The 27696-nt window shown below is 36.3% G+C and overlaps 1 protein-coding gene across 2 annotated transcripts in view; it reads left to right on the forward strand.

Moving 5' to 3' along the window:
* LOC128669235 (uncharacterized protein) overlaps positions 1–27696 on the forward strand; it is a 47609-nt gene that overhangs the window by 9678 nt on the left and 10235 nt on the right. Inside the window, exons 2-11 of one of the 2 annotated variants that reach the window (XM_053743916.2) lie at positions 1133–1273; positions 15471–15664; positions 17307–17497; positions 23221–23376; positions 24011–24152; positions 24581–24704; positions 25072–25203; positions 25434–25560; positions 26221–26366; positions 27311–27498. In XM_053743916.2, coding sequence (XP_053599891.1) covers positions 1133–1273; positions 15471–15664; positions 17307–17497; positions 23221–23376; positions 24011–24152; positions 24581–24704; positions 25072–25203; positions 25434–25560; positions 26221–26366; positions 27311–27498 — 1541 coding nt within the window. Of the gene's footprint in view, positions 1–1132; positions 1274–7998; positions 9227–15470; positions 15665–17306; positions 17498–23220; positions 23377–24010; positions 24153–24580; positions 24705–25071; positions 25204–25433; positions 25561–26220; positions 26367–27310; positions 27499–27696 lie in introns of those variants that run through there. The other variant, XM_053743915.2, reaches the window with a different exon arrangement.

Genomic DNA, 27696 nt, shown 5'->3' on the forward strand with positions numbered 1-27696 from the left:
TACTAATGTGGTTTCTAGATTTATTTCACTGAAGACATAGGCCTTTGTTCGGAAACTTTGTTTTTATATTCTACGAGAGAAGTTGAGAATATCTACGCATGGATTTCAATCCTGGAGTGTACCTAAATAAATGTCTCTTTCATCAGAGCGAAAGTCTATGACGGACAGGTCGGACAGTCATGATAACCAATGCCACGGAGGCGGTCGTCGTAAATGTGTTGAATGTTAACCCAGTCCAAATTGAGAAATTAAGTATTTCCTATTTATGTCATAAAATATATGAAAGAGTATAAAAAATCCAATTAACAAACAACTAATTTAAAAATAACGGAATACTAAAACAACTTACAAAATATAACTTTTATCACGTAGTTATTTTCCTATATTTCTGTCAAAAGTTGGAGGCTCCTCCATATTTAGTTAGATTAGATTCACTAAGAACACGCTACACTAGCGCAACCCTGATAAGCTTGTAACCACTTGCCCCATCGCAGCATCTGCTAAATTGCATTGCATTAAAATTTTATCACTTAGAGCCAGATGTTCTAATGTATAACACTAAAAATATTGTAACGGTTACATTGGTGCATGAAGTGCTACATAGCAATGAAGCTATTTAGCCCTCCACTGCACATGTTAAGAATACGGAAGATACATAATACTTATTTAGAAATATACCTTTCAAGTTTTCGAAGCCCGAGTTAATAGGACAGACTGATTGACGCAGGAAACTGAATATTCTTTGCCATTGAATTTACTTCCTACCTCTCCTCACCTTACCTGTTTAAAGCGGTGGTGATCGTCAAAATATCCACAGGACAAAAAGACATGTAACAAATATGTAATATTGATATCGTCAAATCTACACTTTGGAGTGTAATATTTCAATTTTATGCTATTTCGACATGTGTCGTGTGATTCTACTACCTGTGTCCATCTGTCCATGTGTACTGTGTACAAGGTCCCATTACCAAAAGTTTAGTCGTGAAGATGTGGCTAATAATCAAGTGATTGTACTCGTACTCTGAAGTACGAGTACAATCACTTGAGAAGACACGCGCAGTAGTTAAGTTAAAACAGAAACCTTTCCAACTTGCTTTTGATTAATGAAGCTATCATCTGTTTGTTGCAGTGAAGATGCGTGCACGGGCCGCGGTGAGGCCGCGGTGAGCGGAGCGGTGAGCGGGGCGGATCTCGAGCGCGTGTGCGCGTGCGCGTGGACGCCGCGCCGGCAGCCTGCACCGCACGAGATACTGCGCCCGAAGCCAAGGAGGTAGATATTTATATTTATTATGATATCAGAGAACCTAATGGCTACCATAACATCATCATCTTCCTTACCATTTCCAATCATATACATACATATTATAACTAAACTAACTAAATAATAGATAGCGTTCTCTCTACCACTAAACTCTAAGCTGGTTCGATCGACACAGACACAGAATATAACACAATACACACAGAACCGCAGACGATAACAAGTACAAATATTAGCCTGCGCTGGGAATCAAACCCCCGTCGGCGGACGGGCGGCCGTGGTGACATGGAGCTATAGAGTGTCAAGAACAGTAATTTATTAAGTCAAGATTAACATAATTATAACATATAGTTGTAGAGATCGCTAATGTCATAATTTGTTCAGGGCCTTAGAAGAAATCACTCAGATCGCACATTAATATCTGTCAACTCTTATCCGATTGTGTTTAGTGTGTACAGATAGTTCAGATTGTGTTTTATTTCATGGTTCCAAATATCGTTTGCTGCTCAGTGTAGTTTGTGAAATTCTCGTAAAATCACACAAAGATTTCCAAAAATGCCTCAAAGCTTTTTAATTTCTCTTTTTCATCGTGTTATATTGGAAAACTTCATGTTATCAAGTATTGTTGCTTTATCTTCTTCTCGTATGGAGTAAAGGAATCTCCAGTCCAGGCTACCAGCAAACAGATCACTATTATAACGCAATTATCAAAAGAATGGAATGGTTCCAAGTCGCCCGGGGTATTATATAGTCATTTGCAGCGCTGCCGGTTTCGGACATCAGAAAAACATGGATGGACGGGCTGTGGCCAGTGTTGGACACTCGAGCTCTTTAGCCCTAATTTTGAGACCAACGAGTCTTTTTTTAAGCTCGAGTTTTAAATTACAGCTCCAGACTTCGGTCTTCTTATAGAGATATATTTCATTTTCTCTAATAGAAACACAATTACCTCGATTACAAAAAATATGTAGTGTTATTTAATTAATTAAAATTTGTTATCTTCTATAGGCTCTAAATCACTTTAGTGGTATTAAAAACTCTTAGATAGAAGCGAGTTATGATATAAAACTCGACACTCAAAAATAAAAACGATATCTTCTTTCCTCGGGCAGCCTGGAAGAGATTGCACTAGCGATAAGGTACCCTAATTGTATCTTCCATCTTGTTTTTGGTGCATTAAAATGTTTTTACTTACTCAAAATCCCCCGTCACTACTGACCGTTGATGCGGAGACATGACGTTTAATTGGCTGCCGGAATGTCGAGTTTTGGAATTTTTGATACTACAATGTTGCTTATATAACGGAGACTGCAGTGTTTTGCTTGCCAGTTGCCTAATCTTGGCAATAATTGAACTAGTGTGCGTCCATAAAGTTAATAAACGGGAAATAAAATGCATATGAACAAACTGTTCAAGTAGTGTACGTGTACGGACACCTACAGCATTAATTATTAAACATTTATTTATTTATTTGACATAAACATTGAAACATTTAAAAAAAAATCATAATAATGTTAATCCACTTATATTATGATACTTGATCATTTTTATATAATTTATTTCCATTTCTATGTTACTCTATAATCAGAATAGTACTCTCCCATTCATTACAGATGTTACACAAGTTCGTAATTAACATTCTCGCGATAGTTTTTGTCTGAATGAACTTTCTATCTCAAAAACAATGTATTTTGCGGAACAGAACATACAAGTAGCTGACATTTTGCGGTAGTTTCCTGGGCTTGTCAGGAAATAAGTACTTCAAGTATTATAATATAGTGGAAATAGTTAATTAAATTACTTCTGGTAATAATGCTATAGGTATATATGTTTTTTTATTTATTCAGTAAGGTGTATTTATAAATAGGTGCATTATCACATAGGTATTTACAGTTTATGGGACAATCAGTAAAGCCAGCTTTACATATTATGTCACTTTTGATCCAGATCAATCACTACAATACTTTAATACCTAGTGAATCCTTATTGGTTAGAAGCGATTATTGTTTATTGCTAAAACTTAGATAAAGAATAATTAAAACGTAGCTCCATGAGCTAAGATGTTTCTAGTAATGGGGTCTATTTGTATATAAAATAAAAAAATCTTATAATGATTAAAAAATATTCACGAGAAATTTCTCGCGAATACTTTTTAAATTGACAATTGCCAACTTCACTAGTACCTATACATATACTTTAAAAATATTGGCTGGTGTGCTCTAAACAGAACCCGTAATTTCATTCCACAACTGCGATTCCAACCGGTGCCATTCAAATTAGTGCAGTGTATAGATCGTTCATTTGTAAACATATATTTTTTACAAAATCGGATTAGTAAACATTGTTCTTATTGTATCAAACCAAAAAACAATCATGCTATGCATAAATCAATTTCTTGTTAAACACTTTAGATACGGAAAGTAAAGGCTATGATAGTCTCACGGCACTTCCAGTATGATAAGTAATATTGCTTCATCAAAAAGCATTGCAAAGTATAGTGAACTTGCTTTTGACCGCGGCTACGCACGCGTGATTTTCTCAACGAAAGCGGAACAGACACGATTTTCATACAAACTTTCAGCCCCATTATAATCACTTGGGGGTTGATTTTAAAAAAGCCTTTGAAAGGGGCTCTTTAGCTACATGCATACCAAATTTGATCAAAATTGGTCTAGTGGTTTAGCCGTGAAAGCGAAACAGGACTTTCGTATTTGTAATAATAGTATGGATTTTACTAATGCAATGACAAAATAAAAGTGAACCCAAAGAAATCTGATAATTTACTTTAAAAATCATAGTAAAATCGACATCGGTCTCAAATATACCTATTAAAACTAAGTGGACGAAATTATTTACAATGTCATAACTTAATTGTTTAAAAAATTAGCTTAGATATTCAAAAAAATATTCAAAATGGTCGAGAAAAAAAACACCGCTGTCGTTTTCTTGCGTTTTCCCGCCAAACAATGGCTGAGTAGACTTTAGTGTTGCCAGGACTTTCGCCCATCTCCCTGGGATGGGAACTATAATTGTGCATATAATTGTGATTCTATTCGAACAATACCTGTGTTTTATGCAACGAAAGTAACTTGAATTTTAATTTTTTATGCCGCCACGTGGGAACTATTGTGAATTAATGTATTATGAAGTGAAATTAAATTATGGACGAGACGTTTGAATTACTGGTTAGGGTACAAATGGCTGTTCCTTGTGAGTTGTTTGCTGTCAATTATGTTTAGAAATTTCGCATCAAACTCTAAATTGTTAATTCTACATTCTTTACTAAAATTATTAGTAAAGAAAGACTAGTTACGAAACTGCCTCATCTTGAAATCTTTATTATTAATTCAATCAGGCATGTGTGAAATGAAACTACCTACTTACTAATATTATAAATGCGAATGATTGTGAGGATGTATGTGTGTATGTATGTTTGTTACTCTTTCACGCAAAATCTACTAGACGGATTCTTATGAATTTTGGTACACGGGTAGAATATAACCTGGAATAACACACATTTTGGGATAAAAAGTTCAAAGTACACTACTTTGAACTTTTTATCCCAAAATTGCCACGGGTACGAAGCCCCGGGGCGCAGCTAGTATTTTTATAAGTTTTTAACGCTTTAACTATCTCCTTAGAGCTCAAAAGCTAAGTTGTCACTAGTTGGCGACAGTTGGTCGCAAAAGTCATGTCAGGTGCCTTTAGGCGGTTTAATTAATTAGTATTGGCAATAATACATTCAATAAAATAAATTCATAATTCACACATAAAATAAATTCATAACACACAAAAAAAAGTAACTAGGTACTTAATAAAATTGTGTTTAAATCCTTTTTGCTTTCATTGAAGTCCGTCCAGTAAATTTTGCATGATTGCTTAACATAATATATCACATTCAAACTTTCTCATTTATAATATTAGCAGGGTTAAGTTGTGTGAGGTTAACTCACTACACTGTAATACAATTTATTAGCAATATTTCGTATTAACCTAATGGAAACCCCACGGTGCAGAGGTCGGCTTGTGATAATGAATGACCAACTGGCTGGTCATTACTTGTTGCAGCTCAAACCCAAAGGCCAAAAGCTATAGCTAATGCTGTGATAATGATAATGACTAACCGGGACCCGGGGCTTCGCATCCATGGGAGTGTCGAGTACATTATATTTATTAAAAATCTTAATTGCACAAAATTACTTTAAATTATGTACAAATTGTGGACTTAATAGGTACCATATAGGTTTGCAAAAATTAAGAATTTCTACGTTTCATTTTTATTTCTATATAAGTATCTCTTCTTCAGATTTGGATGAAATGTAGATTACAGAGGCTACTGCGGTTGGAGCTGCCGGCCACAGCTAATACTCTGTAATGCCAGTTCCACACTATGAGCAAACAATTGGCCAAATTTTGCTGTTTCGTCGTACATTGCTGTTTTTTTCTTGCGGTAAATAAAAACTCTCATACAAATGTTCGTGCGTTCGCGTCGGCATTTGTCTGAGGTTGTTGTGTAGTGTGGAGCCGGCATAATAACTACATCATATGTCAGTGTCTCTAGACCAGTGATTATGGAATACGCAGCGTAACACGTGAAATGATACCACGCGCAGTCGCGAGCTGGGTAACAAGACTTGCCTGTGTAAATCGCTGCTACACTATACAATACAACCTAACCTAATCACGTCATTTTTTGTTAAGTCAGTAGCCTGGACCAATTTATTTGTAGTATTTTTTGAACAAATAACTATACTATAATATACGTATGATCTATGAATAAAGTAGGTATCTCAAATATCTTGAATCGATATTCATGGTATTGGCATTCTGGCCACCTAATTAGGAACACAAAAATTTTTCATGTTGGAAATGTAAAAAATATTTAAAACGTACATTTTTTTCTGCGCTAATGAGATTTGTTGCCATTCTGAATCATGTATATAATTGACATTAAATGAAAATATTCTATGAGTCCCGTTAATATATATGGCAATTTATTTATCTACTCGATGTTTTGTTAATTTACTTCTTGGCCTGTTAAGGACTAAATCTGAGTTTATAGACAATTGTTTTGTTAACAGTAAACAGTACTCCTTCTAGCGTAGTCAGGTAAGAAAACAGGACATTTATATTGCGAGTTCAATTTACACGAAGAGCTTTTCATTTGTTTAGGAAACGAATAATTACTCTATCAGAATTATCTCCAAAACTTTAGTCTTAGATAATTTTGGAATCGAAAGGCAGTCTCATACTTCATTCAAGAGCCATTATTACACTAACTAGCAGTTCGTCCCGGCTTCGCTCGGGTAAAACCATAATGAAACTTCCTCAGAAATCACACTATAAAACAAAAATAAATAAACAAAAATACAAATGTTTTCTCTTTATAATATTAGTATGGATAAGATTTATGGACCAAATCGCAGGAAGATTCAATCCAGGGGCATCCTGTATCAATACAATTACTACCCTCTGGAGTGGTCTATATTTAGCCGGAGTTATGGTTCCGTTCACCTCTGTGCACGTCACGTGGTCACTTGCAATCGATGGTATTAATGTTTTATGAGTAGTGCAATTATCATTTCAAAACGGGATAGGTTTGGCCAGTGGTGCTTAAAGTTATCATTGATATAGGAAGTAAGTACTGCTATCACTCTACACATTTATTAAGTGTTTATTTCATTTATGGTGTGAATTTCACGACCGTTTCAACGCGGCGTGTTGCGTTTCATTAGTCTCCGACAAATTTTTTAATTAAACATTTATAAAATTAACATTATAGCAGTACTTTACTTATTTATAAAATAGGATAATTAAATTGATCACTTTCCATGGCAAAATTTAATAAACATTAATGACAGTCAGTGTAATTCACCCTATGTTGAATATAAGAATAGGTTGATAATAATCCTAAGCTTTGTCTGTTAAAGGGTGAATTGAATACGACTGTTTGAATACGGCGTGTAGCGTTTCATTAGTGTCGCACTATTTTTTTTTTAATAATGAATAATTATTTTGAAATTCAACATTTATAAAATTAACATTGTACCAGTCCTTACTTATTTATAAAATATGATAATTAAATTGATTACTGTGTACGGTACAATTTAATAAACATTAATGACAGTCCGCGGCGAAGTTCATAACGCTCGTGAAATTCACCCTAAAGGTATATGTGTTAGCTGACTTGTATTTATGAGCTTTTTCTATCAATCAATATACATGTCGATATTTCATCTACGAATAGTAATAGTTATAACTACAATGTAAATGTGTTTTATAATCTTAGTGAAAAGGTCCAAAGTTTTTTGACACATATAACGAAGCTGTATTTACTTGTTTTGGAATTAAACGGTCCGGTGATCGTATTAGATACAGACTAAATTGACTGTGACAGACGACCAGACAATGATATGAGTTGTTCTATAATGGTAACTATCGTTTCGTTTTATTAAGCGCTACAGAACAATAAACATTCTTACTTATTTATTCTTACAATATTTTAACTTTATTTGTTAAAATGTATAAAACTTTGAGAACCTCTGTCAACGATAAACAGCACCCATTTAGAAAGTCAACGCGTGAAAACTGTAACTAAATCATAGATAAAGAAATGTGATAAAACAGAGGTTAATTAAAGCGCTGTCGCGCGGTTGAAAGGTAACATAGCGGGGCGTAACAATGGTTCTTCGCGCATGCGCACCGCGGTGGCTAGTGGGGGCGTCAGTGCGGCCGGCACTCGCGCGCAGTCATGCTGTGCCCGGCTCGGTGCTCATGCTTCCTCTGCCGAGAGCTGCAGTCTTGCCGCGCCGCCGACGCGAGAAAACCCCCTAAACACAACATGTGCGACAACTTCATACTCAAAAAGGCTGAGGCATGGGAACCCATGAAGTTCATCCGCGGCGCCGCCAGACTGTCCGTACGACACTGGCAGAATAAGGAACCAGTGATTAGTAAAACTAGGATCAATACGCATAAATCTACCAGCTGCGAGCAGCTCTATCCGCATCCGTCTGAGGAGGACATAGGCCCGTTCGGGATGCGCCGCGCTCCTAGCACGGACAGGGTCAAATCCCCATCGGAACACAAACCACTTTTCAGAATCCTTGGCAATTCGAAGTCCAAAAAAATCAACAGTGACGCCTCTGAATCTAAAGCGCGACGCAGCGTTTTGAATTTCAAGAAAAGTGACGCGAACCCTAAGAATATCCATGAAAAATATATCCCGTTACCGATATCTTCTCCCGAGGAACATATCTATAGCGAACCGAGACCCTGGAATCCGCAATACGACGATTGTTGTAGACCTCCAGTGTACCAGAGTGTTGAGAAAACGAAAGAAGAAAATAACAAAGGTTCTGTGACGGAGAAAAAGATTTACAGTAACAGGCCACCTTGTTACGAGGAACTCGCTCAAAGGCTCTCTCAAGAAAAGAATAAGAAATCCAATCAACCAATTCCAGAAGAAGGACTCGCAAATAAGATTACTCAAAGTAACAACAAAGTTGTCATATACTTTGGCGATTCCATTATTAGAAAACATGAGCAGAAAAAAGAAGAGATAAAACGGACTGAAGAGACATCTCAAAAAGAAGAAGCGATATATGCCAACCGTCTTTTGGAAGAGACTTCAAATTTAGGTCTGGGCAAAGAAGTAGATAAGGGTGGAGGAACTCAAATGGTGTCTGAAGTGCAAGTGCCAGAAGCAATCTATGCTGAAGTGAAATCTGAAGATGCTAAAGATGCCTCTCAGGCAGTTACAATAAATGATGCCACTTACAAAAAGGAAGTCTTTGAAACTATGAGTTCGGACGGATTTTTGGTGGTAGAATTTGAAGGGAATTTCGAAAGAGCTAGACAGTTGGTTGAGTTGGTGCACGGAGGAGGTGCTGATCATCATGAAGCTACTGTTTTGGATGAGGACGAACATTGCGACTGGAGTTTCATCCAGGATTGGAGGAAACGGTACGTAATAGTCGAAGATACATCTTTGTTACTAGTAAGTCAACCTAAATACTTCGTTATAACTGGATTGATTTGTTCTACAGAGAATTGTTTGAAAATGACCCCACTGATTACCTGTCATGTAGAAATTGGTTTTGTTTTAAACTGACCCTAATGTAATGCGTAGTTCTGTTATAAATCATAAAAACTGTAGACAGGTCGACCCGGTTTCCATGAACTTTATAATACTCGAGCATAATTTTACAGTATCAAGTTCTGTTATCCCTAATTGTCTATTGAGGAAGTAACTGATGGGAATAGAACCTAAAAATGATGCCTCATCTAAAGTTATATAGTTTGTTAGGCTAGTGCCGCATAAATATCATTTCAATTCGATTTTAATCACTCCATTTATTGATCGTTTTAATGATTAATATATTTCACATGACTATTATAATCTCGGAAGTAAAATTAGAATCATTAATCTTCATACTGTTTGCTTTCATCATAAATATTAAAGTCTACAATCATGTAACATTATTAAAACAAATTAACAATAGTGCGATGTATGCTATTGTTTAAGAAAAGTGTATAACATTGCACCTTCAGTTTGAAACTAAAAAATAATTAATGGGTTACATAACTACAGGCGCGTTTCTTTGACGAACATTTCCGAGGGAAGCCTGTGATAATTGCACTGTCTTCCGATAGCATCTAGAAGTGGTCGACGAACCCGTGCGAGCTTCTGCTCTTTGTCAGATACCATCACCAGCACTCGTCATGTCACACACGCCAAAACAGACCTTATTGTGTTACATATAACAACATCGTGTTAACATTGTCTTACGTCTAGATTGAATACTAAAGCGTTAAAATCTACATCCTTTGTTCTATCCAATTCGCAAGTTTTTTACTATTTTAACGCTTCCTTGGGAATATATTTACATATATTGGAAACTATTAAAATACATGACGTTTTTGAAATAGTAGCAGTTATGTAATTTGTCATTCTTTATCACGCTAATTATGAACACGCTCGCTTTCTTTGCGAATATTATGTTTGTTGCTTTAATGTTTTAATTAATTGACGAGATCTCTAATTAGAAATTTAATTCTGAATTTAGCTCGAAAGGGCATGTTAATATATTAATTAAACTTACATCGCCTTCGAATTATTTTGTTTTCAAATTTAAATAAACGTCAGAGTTACATAACAAACGATTTTCAACGTAAAATATGTGTGCAGATGTACATTCCAAATGATGCCTAAGCGGTACACCTGCAGAAGTCTATAAAAATAAAGTGGTACGCATTGGCTGTGCAGAAAAAATGTTCTAAAGATAAAAAGGCAGTAAGTGCTAAAACCCAAAACCTAAAAGAAGATGGGTTGCGTCCAAGACAATATGAACTGGGAGGGAATGAAATAGCAAATGACAGGAAATTTTTAGGATATTATTAGGTTAGGAAAGTCTATCTCATCTTTTTTTGCATTTGAAGATTCTTTGGTTGCATTTAAAGCTGTGACGCCCAAATTCTCGACAAAAATAAAAGTAACATTTTGAAGCCGCCTTCCTGACGTCAACCCTCTAAACCACACGCCGCATTTTAGGTTAATAATAGGTGTTGGTTACATCTATTGATGCGTTAACTACCAATCGAAACAAATTACTACAGGTAGATACAAAATCCAATACAGATAACCGTGAAGGACAAGCAAGGTCGTGCAAAATTGTACAGTTAGTTCTACAACAATCATGCGCAGTATTTCAACAATACGTCCGATGTTGGTAAACAAATGAACACAACATTATGTATCATCTCATTGTTCTGGTTCATGCATGGATGACAATCCGACACTTCTCTGACGCAATATATGTATACAAAGTACAAACTCACTTTTTGTTGCTCTAGTAAGTTGATCACTTCCTAAAGTTACGATTACTTATGCTAGATATGTGCTCTAGCATTGTATCTATACAATTATGTCTGTATATGTAACAGTTGCATTAAGTGCTGTTTTGACTAGCTTTAGATTTAAATGCTTGACTGAGTAATTTCATAAATTTTCTTTTAAAACACTTGATGAGAATGAACAACTTTAATCACTTATTTACACGCATAAGGAATTAAAGCGAAAACAAATGTAGACTTAAAATAAATAATATTATAAATATAAATAAATTCCAAGAAAACATGTCACATATCTTCACGCAAAATTCACGCTTTGTGATTTTGATACTTACATATTTATACGCTCGTGACCAATTTAATTTAGTCTATTTATCCTTTTTGACAAGAAATAATTTTGAAAGGCGTACTCCTATTCTTAATATTTATCAAAATCCAAAAAGAACTTAGGCAAGTGGCTGATTATGTGCCATTACTATATGTGTGTGTTAAGTAGATTCGTTAGTTTTGATTTTATTTATTTTGTTTTATTATTTTTATAGATAAAATTTCATCTTAAATTAAAAAGTAGATTATGATATATCATTAGACATGTATTATGATCGTCAATGTACTGTGCATATCAAGTAAAAGCAGCGAATTTGAATTGGTTGTTGTTCTGTTAACTGTATATATTAGTTATGTTTCTCATAATATGATATTGATCACCAAGTTTAGCCTTAATGTCTTCTACGTAGATACCTGGGGCTACTAAGGGCCTTTAATTAGACGATTTAGTTTAATTAGTTTCAATATTATACCCGACTCATCTCTCCTATTCCATCTATATGTCTTGTCCATGAGTAATGACAACTTAGTGAATACCTACTGCTAGGTTATACCTACGCATGATTATTTATTAGATATTTTATGCATAAGGAAATCCCACCTATTATGTGAACATGTGATCTGATATTCATCCTAACGCCAACATATTGAACTGGAGTTTAATTGCTATTCAAAGATAGTTAAAAACTTTTTGCTCATAACACTCTATTTATTTAACGCAATTACAATTTTATCTAAAAATATACAAGCTGCGTATACAAATCGTTTTAGCTTGTTACGCATTGCGTGATCCATAAATTGGCTGAAAATAAAAAATAGATGGCAAACTTGATTAGCACTTCAATTTACCCAAATTCATTGCAAATTCGCCACTATTACCATCCAGTAAAGGTCCATTTATGGTAACTTGCATTGCATTTGACTGTACTTGAATGTGAACATGGCCCGTAGGCTTGCCATTTGCGGATAGCCAGTAGCTCATTTAGCGGTAAAAAAGCGTAATGCATTGACATAATCACAAATGCTGCCGCAATAAATAAAATTAGTTACGTAACTTTGAGATCTTTTATTGTCTCATTTTTATACATTTTTTGGTCATTAGCTTCACACATATTACGTTTTTCAGAAGTCACTGGTATACTGGTAAGCTTTTATCGGCTTCTTCTACAAAACACTTTAATGAAGGGCGTGGTTATGGGCTCACTTAACTCCATGAAGTTCCCATAGTCATTCAATTTGTTCTGCAAATCAAATATAACAAATTTTACGCTTTCACTCATGTGATAATCCAAACGCACTTCTTACGTAATTGTTATTATAAAACAGTGTATTTCTACTATCTGCAGATTTATAAAAATTGACCAGGGCCTTAATTTTAAGGTCTTCATAATAATAAAAAAATAAATTATTGTGGTAGTGGTTCATTTATAGACATTTTGATGGACAGCCAGCATCCACCGGTATACCTACAACAAGATGCATATCATCAGCAAACAACAAGGAAGTATAAGAATCCCAAGACTGAACCTTGAGGCATGCCAATAATACTTGTCAATAATATTATACGTGGATGAAAAGTCACAGGTTCAAATCCTACTCGTGTCTAAAGAGTTTTTTAACAATCAAATACTATGTCTGTATACTATACAACACTTGTTTCCGTTGAGGAAAAAAATACGAAATTAAGTACCTATTGATGATTTATTTAGTACTTATCTGAAAGAGAGAATGCAAATGACAAAGCTATTACAATAAAGTCGTTCATGTTTCTAATGACAAACACAGAGCTTAATATGATGTGACAACAATACAGTCATTGGTTGAAGAATCGCTCCAGTAACCCTAAAACTTAAACAAGATGGATTATTTGGTTATGGTTATTGGCATTAGTTTCATTAATTTCGGATTATTTGGCATTTATTCTTGATTGATTTGTGCAGGATGACCTTTTAGATCTTTTAAAACACGATTAATTGTGGAATCTTGCATAAGCTGCGCCGTCATCGTGTGATTGTATTCATTTCCAGTAACTAATTAGTGTTTGTGCTAAAATTCATTTCGGTAGGGACTTTATATTATTCGCTGTTACTAAACTGTTTATAGTTTAACTAGGAAAAAAGACCAATTCACATATATGGTGTTCGTAGTTGTGATAGTCAGGTCCTTCGTCTTCGGCAAGTTTAAATAGTGTTAACAATAATACTTTCCATAAGAAAGGAAGACACAGAAAATGCGAGACCGCCACGCTCCTCAGAAGGAGAGAAAAAATTGCCTAGGGAGGTCTAATTTCTGAATAAATAAAATCATTATCACGTTTTGTGTAAATAAATCATGACAGTAAATAAAAACATACAGATAAAATAATGCTTAAATTTTTGTACAAGTAGGCGTATTTAATTAGGATTTGTATGGAACAAATCTGCATTCATTAAACAGATCTTTGATCCCATGCTCGTCATTTGCATAGTTAACTGTATCAAAATCAGATCTGCCATCGCCTGCAGGTGAACTGTCGGAAGCCGAATCAGATTGGAGCCGCCTGTCTGTCTGGTCACGCTTTCCTGTTTAGTCCCGCCCTTTCTTTACGCTTTTTGTCTTTTTGTACATGTTTTTTTTTCTTCATTTTTATGACCAGTGTTAAGTCTCACTAAACAAATAATATTAATAGAATGACTTTTGTAATTTTCCAATGAACAAACATGAGTAGACTACAATATCTTGATCATATTTATGTACTAGGACCTGGTCCAGCTTCGTTCGAGTAAAACCATAATAAAATAACCTTAAACCAATACTATGTTTTAAATAAATCCGCATCAAAATCCGTTGCGATGTTCTTAAATACATACAATACATAGGTATACATAGACAGCCGGTAACGACTTTGTTTTATACTTTGTAGTGATGAAAAATACACTCTACAGCTGTCAATATGTGTAATTTGTAGTTATTAGCAATTATAATTGAATAATGTTTTATCATCGACATCAAAGTGTACCGCTTATGTCTTCAACCTTTTCACTTTGATCCGCCCAATATGTTAATTATGGAATATGCCAACCTAATGGTATGATAACTACTGCAATACCAGTGCCATCACAAGAGCGTCGTCGGTCTTTCAAGATAGACTTGTTTCTTAAAGGTTCCAATGTGTATATAATATTAGTATTTTATGTTTAAATCATATGTACCTAATCATGAAGCAAAGTAAAAGAGTAAAACCTTATTACAATTTCTCCAACGTCTCTCTCTCATCTGAGCGTTTTCCCGGTTTCTTCCGAAGTTATAAAGCGTCGGAACCCAGGGTCCGCTTTCCTACTTGTTGATTTTCACTTCGGCCGGTCGTCGGCATCACTAGTTGTCAAACCATTGGCACGTATATTATCCTTGACGACATCTGTTTACATGACATGGGTTTACCCCCTCTGCCAGTGCCATGCGGTAGCGGCAGAGCCAGACATTCGTTCTCTACGTAATTTGCCGGTCTACAATAGACGAGTCCGTACCAGCGCAGACAGTATTCCTGGAGTTTGTCTTTGTTGTCACGGTCGTGGACCAGATCCTTCTCTATATTTGATCCGTGGTGGGAAGAAGGAAATCTCGTGAAGCTGGTAACGGCCCACCGCGTGACCAACTGGCCGCGCGCCTAATCACCGGCCATCAACTCCGTCCGACCGTTCGGTGTCATACTTTCTGTGCATGAGCGCGATGGCATGGCTTGTTACCGATTCGTCTTGCTCATTCCTTAGAGTAGTAAAATATTATCGGGATATTTTGTGACAGGTATTTTTATAGCGCCCTTGATGAGGATGACTTGATCATGATGTTCCTGCTCTTTATCTACTCAAACATAGTTTAATTTAATGCATTCAGTCAAAAGTCTATTCATTTTTCAATTGCTCACAATAGATTCATGCGCTTAAATTATATATTCTAATCAACAAGCCACTTTAAATCCACCCTGCAGGGCTTATATATTTCGGATAGACAAGGAGGATTATCATAACTAAATTCATGCTCTCGTCCCCAGGCCATCAAGCGGTTGCCGGCCATCTGAGGACGCGTCGTGGTGCGGCGGAGTGTCAGGCGCACGGGCGCTGCGCGTGCGCGTGTCCAGCGCAGCTGCCGCGACGCCGGCGCCCGCGCACGCGCGCCGTCTGTCACCCCCGCCGCACGCCCACCGAGCTACCACGCCGCCAAGGCCTACCTCACCGAACAACAAACGTAAGAATGCTAAAGGTCCTAAGACACTGCCTTGAGAGACCCCAGCTTTATTAAACAGTATAGTTACTGTCTAAATTTGTGGTCTCTCTCTGATACGATTTGTGTCGCTTCATGCACAGAAAATCTCTAATGTGGGGGGTTACACGTGATATGAAACAATGAATTGAATTATAGAAGTCCAATGATTGATCTCACATTCTCATACATAGAACTAAAATATTTCTAAATCCATGAATCAAATAAAATAATTCTTGTAAATAGACATCTATTTAGTTAAACTCTAGTTAGAATTTAGCATCAATTCAACTTCAAAAGCATAATTAACTATAGAACTATTGCCTAAACACAAATCATTATATTCCTCACCTACTTTCAGAAATGTTGTCCGAGAAATAATCAAATTCAATAAGGCGTTCATGCCTTTAGACTATTTGACATTCAATATTCACTATTGATTTATGATGAAGCTCTGCTATAAACGTAGACCAGCAGAGATGCATTGATTCTTATTCAGGAAACACATCAAAGTGGAAGCCGACATGATTTGTATAACAACTAAACGCACTCATCTTCAGATACGCAAATCTTTCCTTTCTTGTTTCATATACTTATTTATTTGTAAACGATATATTCTGATCAGTCTTCTTGTGCTATATGTAGTGGAGATATCAAAAGTACACATTATCGGCTGCTAACATCCAAAATAATGCTATATTCGAATAAGTATGTCTTAAGAATACTAAAGAAATACAAAAATTACATAATGACTTTGTCAGTAAAAGGATTCCTAAGAATTAGATCCTATGAATTACATAACATGCAGATTCGCAAGATGCAGATGAGAGAAATAAGGAAGAAAACCTGGCTCAAGTTAATTGATCTAGATTTCTAAAACTCTAATAAGTGACCGTAAAATAATCTAGACCAATCATAGATCGCATTCAAATGAACGGCATCCAGCCTAGCTCGGTTAATTAGCTATTAGTACTAAGGATCTATCTATAAATGGGGATAATAATATTGTCGGCGCCATTTGTAAGGAAGCCGGTCTAGTGGGTCTAAATTCCTATGATAATGAAACACGTGCAACTAGGTAACATGTTATTATTCGATCGGAGATGTAATTCAAGAAATGATTAGTCATTACAGTCATACGTGAAGAAAACCAATTTAATACCATACAATGGTTCATGCACAGTGCAGAAGACAGAAAATAATTAAGATTAATTACTTACAGATTTATTTCGACAACTAGGTTATGAATATGAACTACAAATTCTAATGTGATAATTTCACTAAATCAACAACGAAACTATTGGATACCAGACAGGTATCTAGTTATTTATTTAGTAGTAAATAATTTACATAGGAAGTGGGAGTGTCCCTCTGTCACAAACTGTACCAACTTTTGATACCTAACAGACCAATATTTCATTGTAAATTGACCGACATTATAAGTCGTATGGCTTTTGGCAAAACCATTTACTTAAAGCCTCTCATAAATTTTAGCGAATTATCATTATTTTCTGATGATTGCTCAAAGCAACAAAAACCACAGCGCAGACATAAATCTAATACAGATACATACAGCCAATCACATAAACATAAAGAAAGAGTACTTCAATGAAAGTCTTACTTCCAGCACACCATGAAGAACCGACCGTGTCTCCCGAACCGGCCACCGGGGCCCAGCTGAAGACAGTGAGCGCGGTCTCCCAGCTGATGGTGTCCAGTGCTCCCGTCAAGAGCGTCCCTCAGAGCAGCTACGCTTTGGAACGACGAGCGAAACAGGACCACAACCACCGCTCGTTGGAGACAGTGCCAGCAGTCCAGGTACTCTACTTGTTTATGGTGTAGAAGCAAGTGAGGGACGAAAGTACCCCAATATTTTTACTGTTGTTTAAACTACCTAACTAACTACATGTAGACAAAAACGCGGCAAATGGTAACAAACAAACTTACTTTCGCATTTACAATATTAGTTGGGATTGTTGTAGGTATAACTTTATGTCTTTGCTGAAAGAACTTCTATTTATGTAATGTAATATATGTATCGTGAATTTCTATATACCTTTGTAAACTCCTTTAAACAATGTTGAAACCTTTATTTTTGTAGCCCCCTAGCTCAGAAAAATAAAGAAAATAATCATAAAGAAAATAATTAATAATACTCGTAAAGAAAGACTGCTTCTAGTCTAATGAATCGAAGAAGATATTGGTCAAACTCGAGACCCTGTACGTGTACTTTGCGTTCTGCCGTTCTCTGCAAGTAGAATAGGCAATTGGCTGTATCAACCAAACCAAACTAAATTGTATCAGGTATATCTTTAAAAGCTAATAATTTCTTTGGATAATTTTTATGGCATCAAGGGCGTTCGTGGAGTGTGGTATTGGGTTACATAGACGCCTTTTTTACTTTCACTTGTAATTTTCAGTACAAACCAAAATCTAATTCGTGTCAGTTACCAAATGCCTTCGTAAGAACAATTCCCACGTCACCTGCTGTGTTGTAAGGTCAGCAGAAAAATTCTCCTTACAATTCAACTGTATCTAATAACCCTACTGCGGCTTAACAATGAAATAGACTTCCGTTTTTGCTAGCTGTATTACAGCCTGCGGTTTCATAGCTCGTCAGGTACTGCTCGTACACGACACTTTGGACAAGTGTGGTCAACAAAACACATGTCGAAATTATGTTTATGTGGTATCGTTTATGAGATGGCCTGATGTAACATGATATTTTAAATACATCTTGAGAATATTTCTAAATTGCTACAGTATTAACGTAAAATTATTGTCTGTGTAGTTATCGACTGTACATTTATCTTACAAATATACAGGCTATACTTACTAATAACAACAGAAAACGATAGTGTATTGTGTTCAGAACAATGTGAAATTTTAACTCTTCTGGATATGTCGAAACGGTTCTTTGTCAATTTGCAAGATTTGTTCTAAACAACGTAAGTAACATTCCTAGATCCAACTAAAATAAAGTAATTACCTAATGCTCCTAGAGTAAATGATATTCATAAAATTAATTGTACATTTGTCACAATGTTTAGTTGCAGTCGGTCAAACAAATAAAGATGTGGTGCTGATTTTGTTGATAGGAAAATGTTAGTATACAAATGAATCTATTAATTTTAACCTACGGGCATCGTGTGATATAACGTTTATTAACTAACGAGAATGTCTGCGATCATTTATATTTATATATGTGTTTAAGCCGTATTAGCTCGGTGGCCATAACGGCGAATGCGAAATTTATTGCCTTCCGATAAACTGGACTCTCAATAAATTGTGTGCGGAAAAGACTTTTGACACACATCTTAGGTGTAAGCTCTGCTATCTTTAAGTGTTGAAAAGGTAATAATAACATCTGGAATGGAAAGGAGGCTAACAAAATAATTGTGGTAACGGATTAGGGAAGGCCTAAGAAGAAATGGACGAATGTACAAAAATAAAGAGTAGACTTAAATCCTTTTACAAGATGTAATGTAAATACTCTTTGAGAGTTGAGAAAAATGTAAAAGTCACATAGCTTCGTCACAAATAAAGAAATCGCCTTTCGAAGCTCCGATGTTATTCTATCGAAATTTATTCGAAATCGTTGATGATTCTGTCTAGATTTTACGACTGTAACTATTTTATTTTGTTATAGAAATTCTTATTAAAACAATAATTATATATTTTTTCGGTTGTTTTTTTACGGCAAAAATTTATGATTCTCACATTTCTTGTGCGATAATTCTTATAATTCGTGAGTGAACGTCTCCTTTAGGTCGAGCATCGTTGAGTTTATGGACATCGGTATTCCGAATACCTTTATTAAAATTTATGACATTTGCTTGTATTCTGTGTACTACTTAAATTGGTCAAGCAAATTAATCTCTCCCGACAAATTTATTACTCAGAATCACAAGAATTTAGAAAGTATCATTCCTGTGACCTGAAATTGGATGATATAAAGTTTTGCAGTCACACACCACAATTCTGAATGACATAATCATAATGAAAAGAATTAAAACCATTTTGAATTATTCATTTGTAATTACTTTTTGCTTGTTTATTGAGTGGGTTCAAGTTGTACACTAATAAAATCAAGTATCTACAAATACAGTATAAAGTCTTTATATCTTACGGGGTAGACAGAGTAGTATATCTACGAGACTAGTATTATCTACGAGAAAAAATAAGACATGCATGATCAAATTTTGCTAATCGCTAGATTTGACAAAGTGGCATTATGTATTGTAAAATTTGATTAGTAAATTCTTCAATATCTGCGACCGAATGCATAAATTAATCCGAACAAAAGGCCTCAAAGTTCTGCAATTTTAAACCGTTAACATTTCAAAACAATAAAATCTATTGTTAATCTATTAATCAATCTGAAACTGCTGCAATTGCCGTTGTCTTATCGCTGGATCCCGTAACTTTGATCTCCGCATAGCGTGCGCCCGCGCATTACCGATTTACGGAATTACACGCATCGTTGCATCTTCGTCTGACCTGTTGACATAAATCTGTACATTATTCAAAGAGATTATTGCATAAAGGCGTAAGTGATACTATCACATACAGGTGTAATGCATGCATGTCCGTGCAAGTATTGCATCTTTGACATATTTGTCTCTATCGGTAATGGATTTCCTCATTCCAGTCGTATTCCTCATTAGAGATTTCTTTTTGTTATCGATCTTAGGTAACTAGTAAAGTTGTGATCTTTGCCTCCTTTCTTCGGATTCAGATTTCTAAGTGTCAAGTTAATAAGATGAGAGATAGAAATTCTTTCTTTCGTTCTTAGTGTTAGATTGACACATCTGCTTATGTTAATTTACCTTCCCTGTAATTTATTATTTGTTGCTCTAATTATTTGTCCAAAACTTTATAGGCGTTATATCATTATATGAGATCTCAGCCGATTCAGTATGTTGGTCACAATTCAATTGTGATGTGGATGTGATGTTATGTCAAGACTTGGTGGGAAATGCCGATTCGTGTCAATTAACGTAACACTTCCGACGGTAGCTGATGCTGTCTTTTTAGTTAGGTGTATATATTGTGCATTGTCTTGATTGAGAACAGTTTTACTCTATGGGCAATTTATTATCTAATGTTGATTTATGGTGCAATAGAAACTAATTCCGATCTCTTTATTTAGTCTACCGTATGATATTTTTTTATAACAGCGCCCTGAAAGTTTAAAGCTCATAGATTGCTTCAATTTTATAATAAAACTGTAACAGTACACTGCCATAGTATCAAATAAATATTTATTAGTTTCCATTGGTTTAACTGTTACTTTGCTGGTACCAGACAAATATTCTCCATTCTCTACCCCTCTATAAAATTTTTAAAAGTAGTTTCTCATTCCTTTACATCCCTCTATTTAGAAACATGGAATTAAAAATTATTTATTTCTATAAACATATCAACTTCACCTGCCTGGTTAATTGCCCGCGTCAATTATACCATAATAAGCGCGCGTAACGGCGAAAGTGTTACAAAAAGCAAATGAGCATTGTCTCTGATCAGTCCCACGATCTCAGATAGGAAAAGCGCGGGAAGCTGGAACCGAAAGCGAAAGTCTGCACAAACTGCACACACTCTTAATTACGCGGTTGGTTATGAAAGTTGAGGTCATCACAAGGTAATATGACATTATAAGGCATTCGCCAGATGAAGATTCACGTCATAATGTATGATACTAAACCTATGGTCTACAAATTAGGCCAGTAGGTGTTTAAACTGAGATTGTAACGTACTTCATGGAAAATTCAGAAAATTTTTGTCGATTTGATTGTTGAGTTGAGTGATGTGGGGCGTCATAGACTAAACAATCTAATATAATATGTATTACTTGTAAGACACATTGTGTTTTATTTTCATGCAATGGCCAAGTAAAAGATTTTTAATATTGATATGATAATAACTTGCGGAATAACTTAAGACAGAAGGTCCCTTAAGTAGGGACTAAATAAATTAATCGACTTGGCAACATGGATCTCACAACTTTTTACGGTAGAAAAACTGAGCTGCGAGACTTGGGTTTATTACAGCATGTTTTTGGCATGGCATTTTATTTAGATGTCATAAATTGACAAGATTGAATTAAAAAAAAACGTTTTTGCTGCGTACATTTCAGAAACGACAATGCGAGACGATTAATTAACATCACGAAATCTTGGAACTAGTTATACTGTGCAATTACAAGGGAATTGCGATTATTATCAAAATTCATCTATTACAAATTCATCTATTACACATTCATCTATTACAAATTCATCTATTACAAATTCATCTATTACAAATTCATCTATTACAAATTCATCTATTACAAATTCATCTATTACAAATTCATCTATTACAAATTCATCTATTACAAATTCATCTATTACAAATTCATATATTACAAATTCATCTATTACAAATTCATCTATTACAAATTCATCTATTACAAATTCATCTATTACAAATTCATCTATTACAAATTCATCTATTACAAATTCATCTATTACAAATTCATCTATTACAAATTCATCTATTACAAATTCATCTATTACAAATTCATCTATTACAAATTCATCTATTACAAATTCATCTATTACAAATTCATCTATTACAAATTCATCTATTACAAATTCATCTATTACAAATTAATATATTCAAATTTATCTATTACATAAGCCAAAGACAATAAATGCGAGTACTAAATGAATCTCAATCACCTGATCTTTGGATAGGTGGACACTCAATAGGTTTGAGAAATGGTCCGATCAAAAGTAGACTATTTTGAAAGTCGCCATATCGAATGTCCGTGAAGGCGCCAAGCTTGCTTCTCTTTAATTCAGAGTCTGACCTGTCGATGTAACTCTTCCTAGTGGAAGAGTTACTTGAATAATTTAGAAAGTAAAATTAAATGCGTCATGTACATACATGTATATGACGCATTTAATTTTTAAAAATTAATTAGGCACTGTTGGCACGGTTCGATCATTGATCTGAATTATACGAGTAGGTATCAACAGATTGTATTATCGCTAAGAATGCTGTTACATCATGATATAGGTTTCGGCGTTCTGACCTCACACAACCATATTGATAATCTTCCTTGATCACTGTTATTCGGCAATGTAGAGGGACTTTTATGGCATTAGGGTGTCTTTAAGATATATGAAGACATATTCAAACACCTTGATTCTTTCCGATCCGTTAAATGTATTGAACTTTTGAAAATAATTATGAGATGAAAAAGTCTGGAATCGAGCGGGAATTGAACTCATGCCCTTCCTTATCTGGGACAGTACTTTTAACTACTGAGCTATCGAGGCTATGCCCGTTTGGTCGAATAAATTGCCTGTCTACGTGTCGACGTACTAGGAACTACTACTAGGTACTCAACATAAAAATAAAAACATAAACAAAAACCTAACTAATCAACATACCTGACTGTGTGAGGTATGATATTACTCTCTAATAATACTGTACGTTGACATAAGACCTAAACACTTGTATTAAATAATATTCAATATTTATGTGTACTTGTATAGAATGGCGTCCGCGAATGCAACAGCAGTTCGGACGAGAATCGTTCGTCCGGCCACGCGTCCATGTCGGACAGCGGCGGGGGAGGGGAGGCGGGCCGCGGGGAGCCACGGAGGAGCAGGCAACCACCACAGAGGACCAAACATCGACCACATAATAAGGTATGTACTGCGGATATATGGGCGTGTGGTAATAAGATCCATATTCCATATAGGTACTTCTGTGGAAAGAAGAAAAAATTACACTTGGATAGATGCCGACGCGAATGCATGAACATTGCGTAATTTGTATGAGTGCTATTTACCACAGTGAAAAACCAGCAATGTGTGCAGAATGTGTGGCGAAATGGTCGCGGATAGTGTGGAGCCGGCATTACAGCACTGTCGACCCTGTCGACGCCCTTTATCAGCATATCCTCGCGCCTGTCATAAAGTTTGGGCGCACACTAGCGCCACAATCATATTTTAATCAAACGGCGCAAATTAAAAAACACTACAGTAGATTTAACTACGGTAATTTTATTAGAAAGCATTATACCTAGTTCTTCGTTGGACACAGTTGCCACAATTTTCTAAAAAGAAATCGTCGCAAAATGACTATTTTACAATGGGAAACTATAATACTTTCTATTAAATCTTTTATTTAGTTTAGCATAACCTCCTGTGTGTTTATTTTTGTAATTTAATTTGCTAATAATTATAAGAAGTTAATAAAAATGTGTCGATGGCACCAGTTAGCAGAGATTGTGTCAATCAAACGGTTTGCCTATAATAAAAAGGATGTATACATCAATAGCTCCAATCGCCGTGGCCTGGCGGCGGTGGCCTCGAAGACATCAGGTCGGCTATCAAGCAGCTGACGCTGCGGTCTCGAGACAGCAGCAGCACGGCCACCAGCGGCGCCTCTAGCGCTGGCGGCAGCAACAACGGAGTCCAAGGTATGGAGGCTTGTTCTTTGCGTGTCGATGCTCTCCATAACGATCTCTGTATTAGATTCTCCCGGACAGGGTTGATACGGAGGGTACACGTCTGGTTTCGTTTAACTGTTCCAGAATCTTAGCATTCGTTCATCAGGGCGTCGTTCAAGTGTACATCATATAACTTATGAATTTTAAACATGATAGCAGGTAGGGCAAAACCATCTAACAGATAATCACCAATCTAGGTGAACCTGAATCTTGGGTCTCTCTGCCAGAGGGAATCCACCCATACCTATACAGATTTAACGAAAATTGCGTTAGTTATTTACCGCAATCAAAAACCAGCAATTTATATCTATGCCACCAAAATTTGGCGGTGTATAACCGACATTACATACAGTCAACCACGTCATAAAGTGATCCATTTATAAATTCGTTTGGTCCAGAGACGGGTAGCGCGGCAGAAGCGCGGCGGCGACGCGCGCCCCTGGTGCGGCAGCCGTCGCTGGACACCGTGTGCACCAACGTTACCAGCGCAGACGAGTTTGTCTGGGTCGACTCGCATAATAGGTACGGAATGATCAACTTATTTATGTGTTTAGGCACAGAAGGGTTATATCGCAAAATATCGAACGTTCGCGAAATGTCCAATTAGCAAAATGTTCACTCCGCAGATCCGATCAGTCCTATATTCATCTCGTTGTCTCACAATCACTTGCTATAAATCAATTTATGGAATGTCTCGGTATTTAAATCTTATTCGCCTATTGTTTATTTATTTATTTTATGTTTTATTCTATTATTTTTGTTGTTACTGATTTAGAAGACTGAATACTTTTTCACTACCTATATGGCCACCACACAGTTCTCTCCTGCTTCTGTATCCATTCCTTTGTTCTCATTCCTTAGATGTAAGAAGTGTTAACGTTCTGTTCAGACTAGTGGAGTTACGCTGCGTGCCCTGGACAGCTAGTGAAGTGACCCGCGCACTGCAAGCCGGGAGATGCAAGGAGATAGCCCACAGAATGGCGCCTGACGCTCCACCGAGATTGGCATATCTATTGCAGAGGTACTTACTATGATCTTCCTTGTCATTTTCCATCATTTAGAGTCGACATAATGTCTTTTCGTTTTTAAAATGTCATATACTGCATCAGATCTCTCGCTTTCAAGAAGCCTAATCTAGCAACGAATATCCACTTTCCTCCTACGCTAAGAAGACCTGAAAGAGAGCGACGACGAGGCAGTTGCTGTAGGTAGCCACAATGTTGATGATTGATATTTGGCGGTATTCCTCAGGGCTTTGGTGCGGATAGCCAGGGAAGCCCAGAGACTGTCACAGAACTTCGGGTTCTGCTCCAAGCACGAGGTGGCCGGGGCGTTCCGGATCGTGCTGAGCAGTCCGCTGGCTGATTCCTGTATCAAGGTAAATTATTGATTCCTATACAACAATACGATATTTTGTTGTATCAGGTATATCTTTTGGAAATAGAAATAACTAGTTGTTCGTCATAAACTTAGACCTCGCGAACACAATATTTTTTCATGAGTTTTTACAAAATTGTGAATATTTCAAAAATTCCATTGACCCTACATCTACGTCAGATCCTACATACCTTTTAAATTTCATCAAAATCAGACCAACGGTTCGAAAGTTATCGCGTAAAACAAACAAACAAACATACATACATACAAAAAATGTATTTTTGCCCCAAGTAGAATGTATATAATGCCTCGCTAGGTCAATAAATGTGTGACAATCAGCCAATTTCTGCCCCAATCCTTTCATCAGGTTTTCATCCGATAGGAGTTCTACACTACACATCCGAAACTACATAACCTCTCTTCTCTCTCTCTCTCTCTCTCGTATCTGAGCATTTTTCCTGATGCATCCGCAACCGCCAAGCGTCGGAACCCAGGGTTCACTATCCTATTTTATCTCCTCCACTTCGCACGGTTTCTGGCACGATGATGATGATAGTAGAATCATAAGCACGTCTCATTTTGCTCAAATAAGTTGTCGAGTAAGCTTTTATTATGTGCAGCAGTAACTGGTTTTATTGTTTTACTATGGTTGTATGTTAAGGGTTGTCAACGAGCGGCCACCATGTACGCGACCTCAGGCAGCGCCGGCCGCCGGCTGGGCTCCGCCGCGCGCGCCCGCACCAGCTTAGCGCCGGGCCGCTTCCAGCGCTGGATGCTGGACGTGCGCGTCGCCTGCTTCGTTCACGAGTCAGTTCATACATACAACTCATTTCCTCTCACGTATCTCTTTAGAAACAAGCAGCACTTTTGCTTACAAGTCCTATTATGTAAACATAAGATTGTCCATGGCTTTTTATGATTTTATAGCAAAATAAATTGAATTGAACTTTTTAATAAATATTTACTGTAGAATGTAATAGGTTTGATTAATGATTAATTTTTGATCTATTTTCAACTAAATACTTTATAATGCAAACCTTGTATGTACCATTGCAAATGCGCTGGCCAAACAATTATTCATCTATCGTGTCTTGATTTCGCGCGATCGACGGGTTAAATGGTTTTGTTTTACATCATCACACACATGCAAATCCCCGCTCGATTCTAAAGTTTTTAACCCCCGACTAGACGGAGGCGAGTTACAAGATGTCTGAGTATCTGTATTACTGGGGTATTATGCAATCTGTGTCTGTATCGACGACCTCGGTGGCGCAGTAGTAAAGTGCTTGCCTCTGAACCGAGAGGTCCCGGGTTCGATCCCCGGTCGGGTCATGATGGAAAATGATCTTTTTCTGATTGGCCCGGGTCTTGGATGTTTATCTATATATGTATTTGTTATAAAATATAGTATCGTTGAGTTAGTATCCCATAACACAAGTCTCGAACTTACTTTGGGGCTAGCTCAATCTGTATGATTTGTCCTAATATATTTATATTTATTTTTATCTGTATATCTGTCTATGGCACAGTAGCAGCTAAACAGCTGAATCTATTTTGATCTAGTTTTTTTTTATTTGAAACATAATTTAATCGACAGTGTTCTTAGCTATGCTTGGAAAATATGCATTCAGCCATTTGTAATTTGGAAACCGGTAAATCTTTTCTAGGCGATGCCAACAACACAAATTCATTTTCATCAAATTTTTAATTTAGCATTTATTTAGTCTCGTTATTGTTATAATTAATGTCAGGTACGCCGCAATATACCTTTGCGCGGGCATGGAGAACCTTCTAGAAGAGATCGCGTTACTGGCGGGCGGGGGCGGCGCGGGGGGACCCATCACCCCCGCGGTCATCGACCACGCTGTGTCCAACTGCGCGGACCTGTGGGGGCTGCTGCAACCCTACAGCCATCTCAACGCTGGGAGACTCGCATCAGGTTGGTACCTACCTACTTCTAAATTTTACGTCTAAATTTTAATTTGCACAGTGTTAAAATATTTTTAAATTATGTAGAAATTAAGGCTAGGCTAATAGGATTACAATTACGTCTAATTTTAGATTATATAGGTATTAAAATATTTTTAAATTGTATAGACATTTACAGGCTTAAACAAGTATTCAAAACGACCACTCC

Source organism: Plodia interpunctella, chromosome 4 (assembly GCF_027563975.2).
Source record: "Plodia interpunctella isolate USDA-ARS_2022_Savannah chromosome 4, ilPloInte3.2, whole genome shotgun sequence".
Classification (NCBI taxonomy): domain Eukaryota; kingdom Metazoa; phylum Arthropoda; class Insecta; order Lepidoptera; family Pyralidae; genus Plodia; species Plodia interpunctella.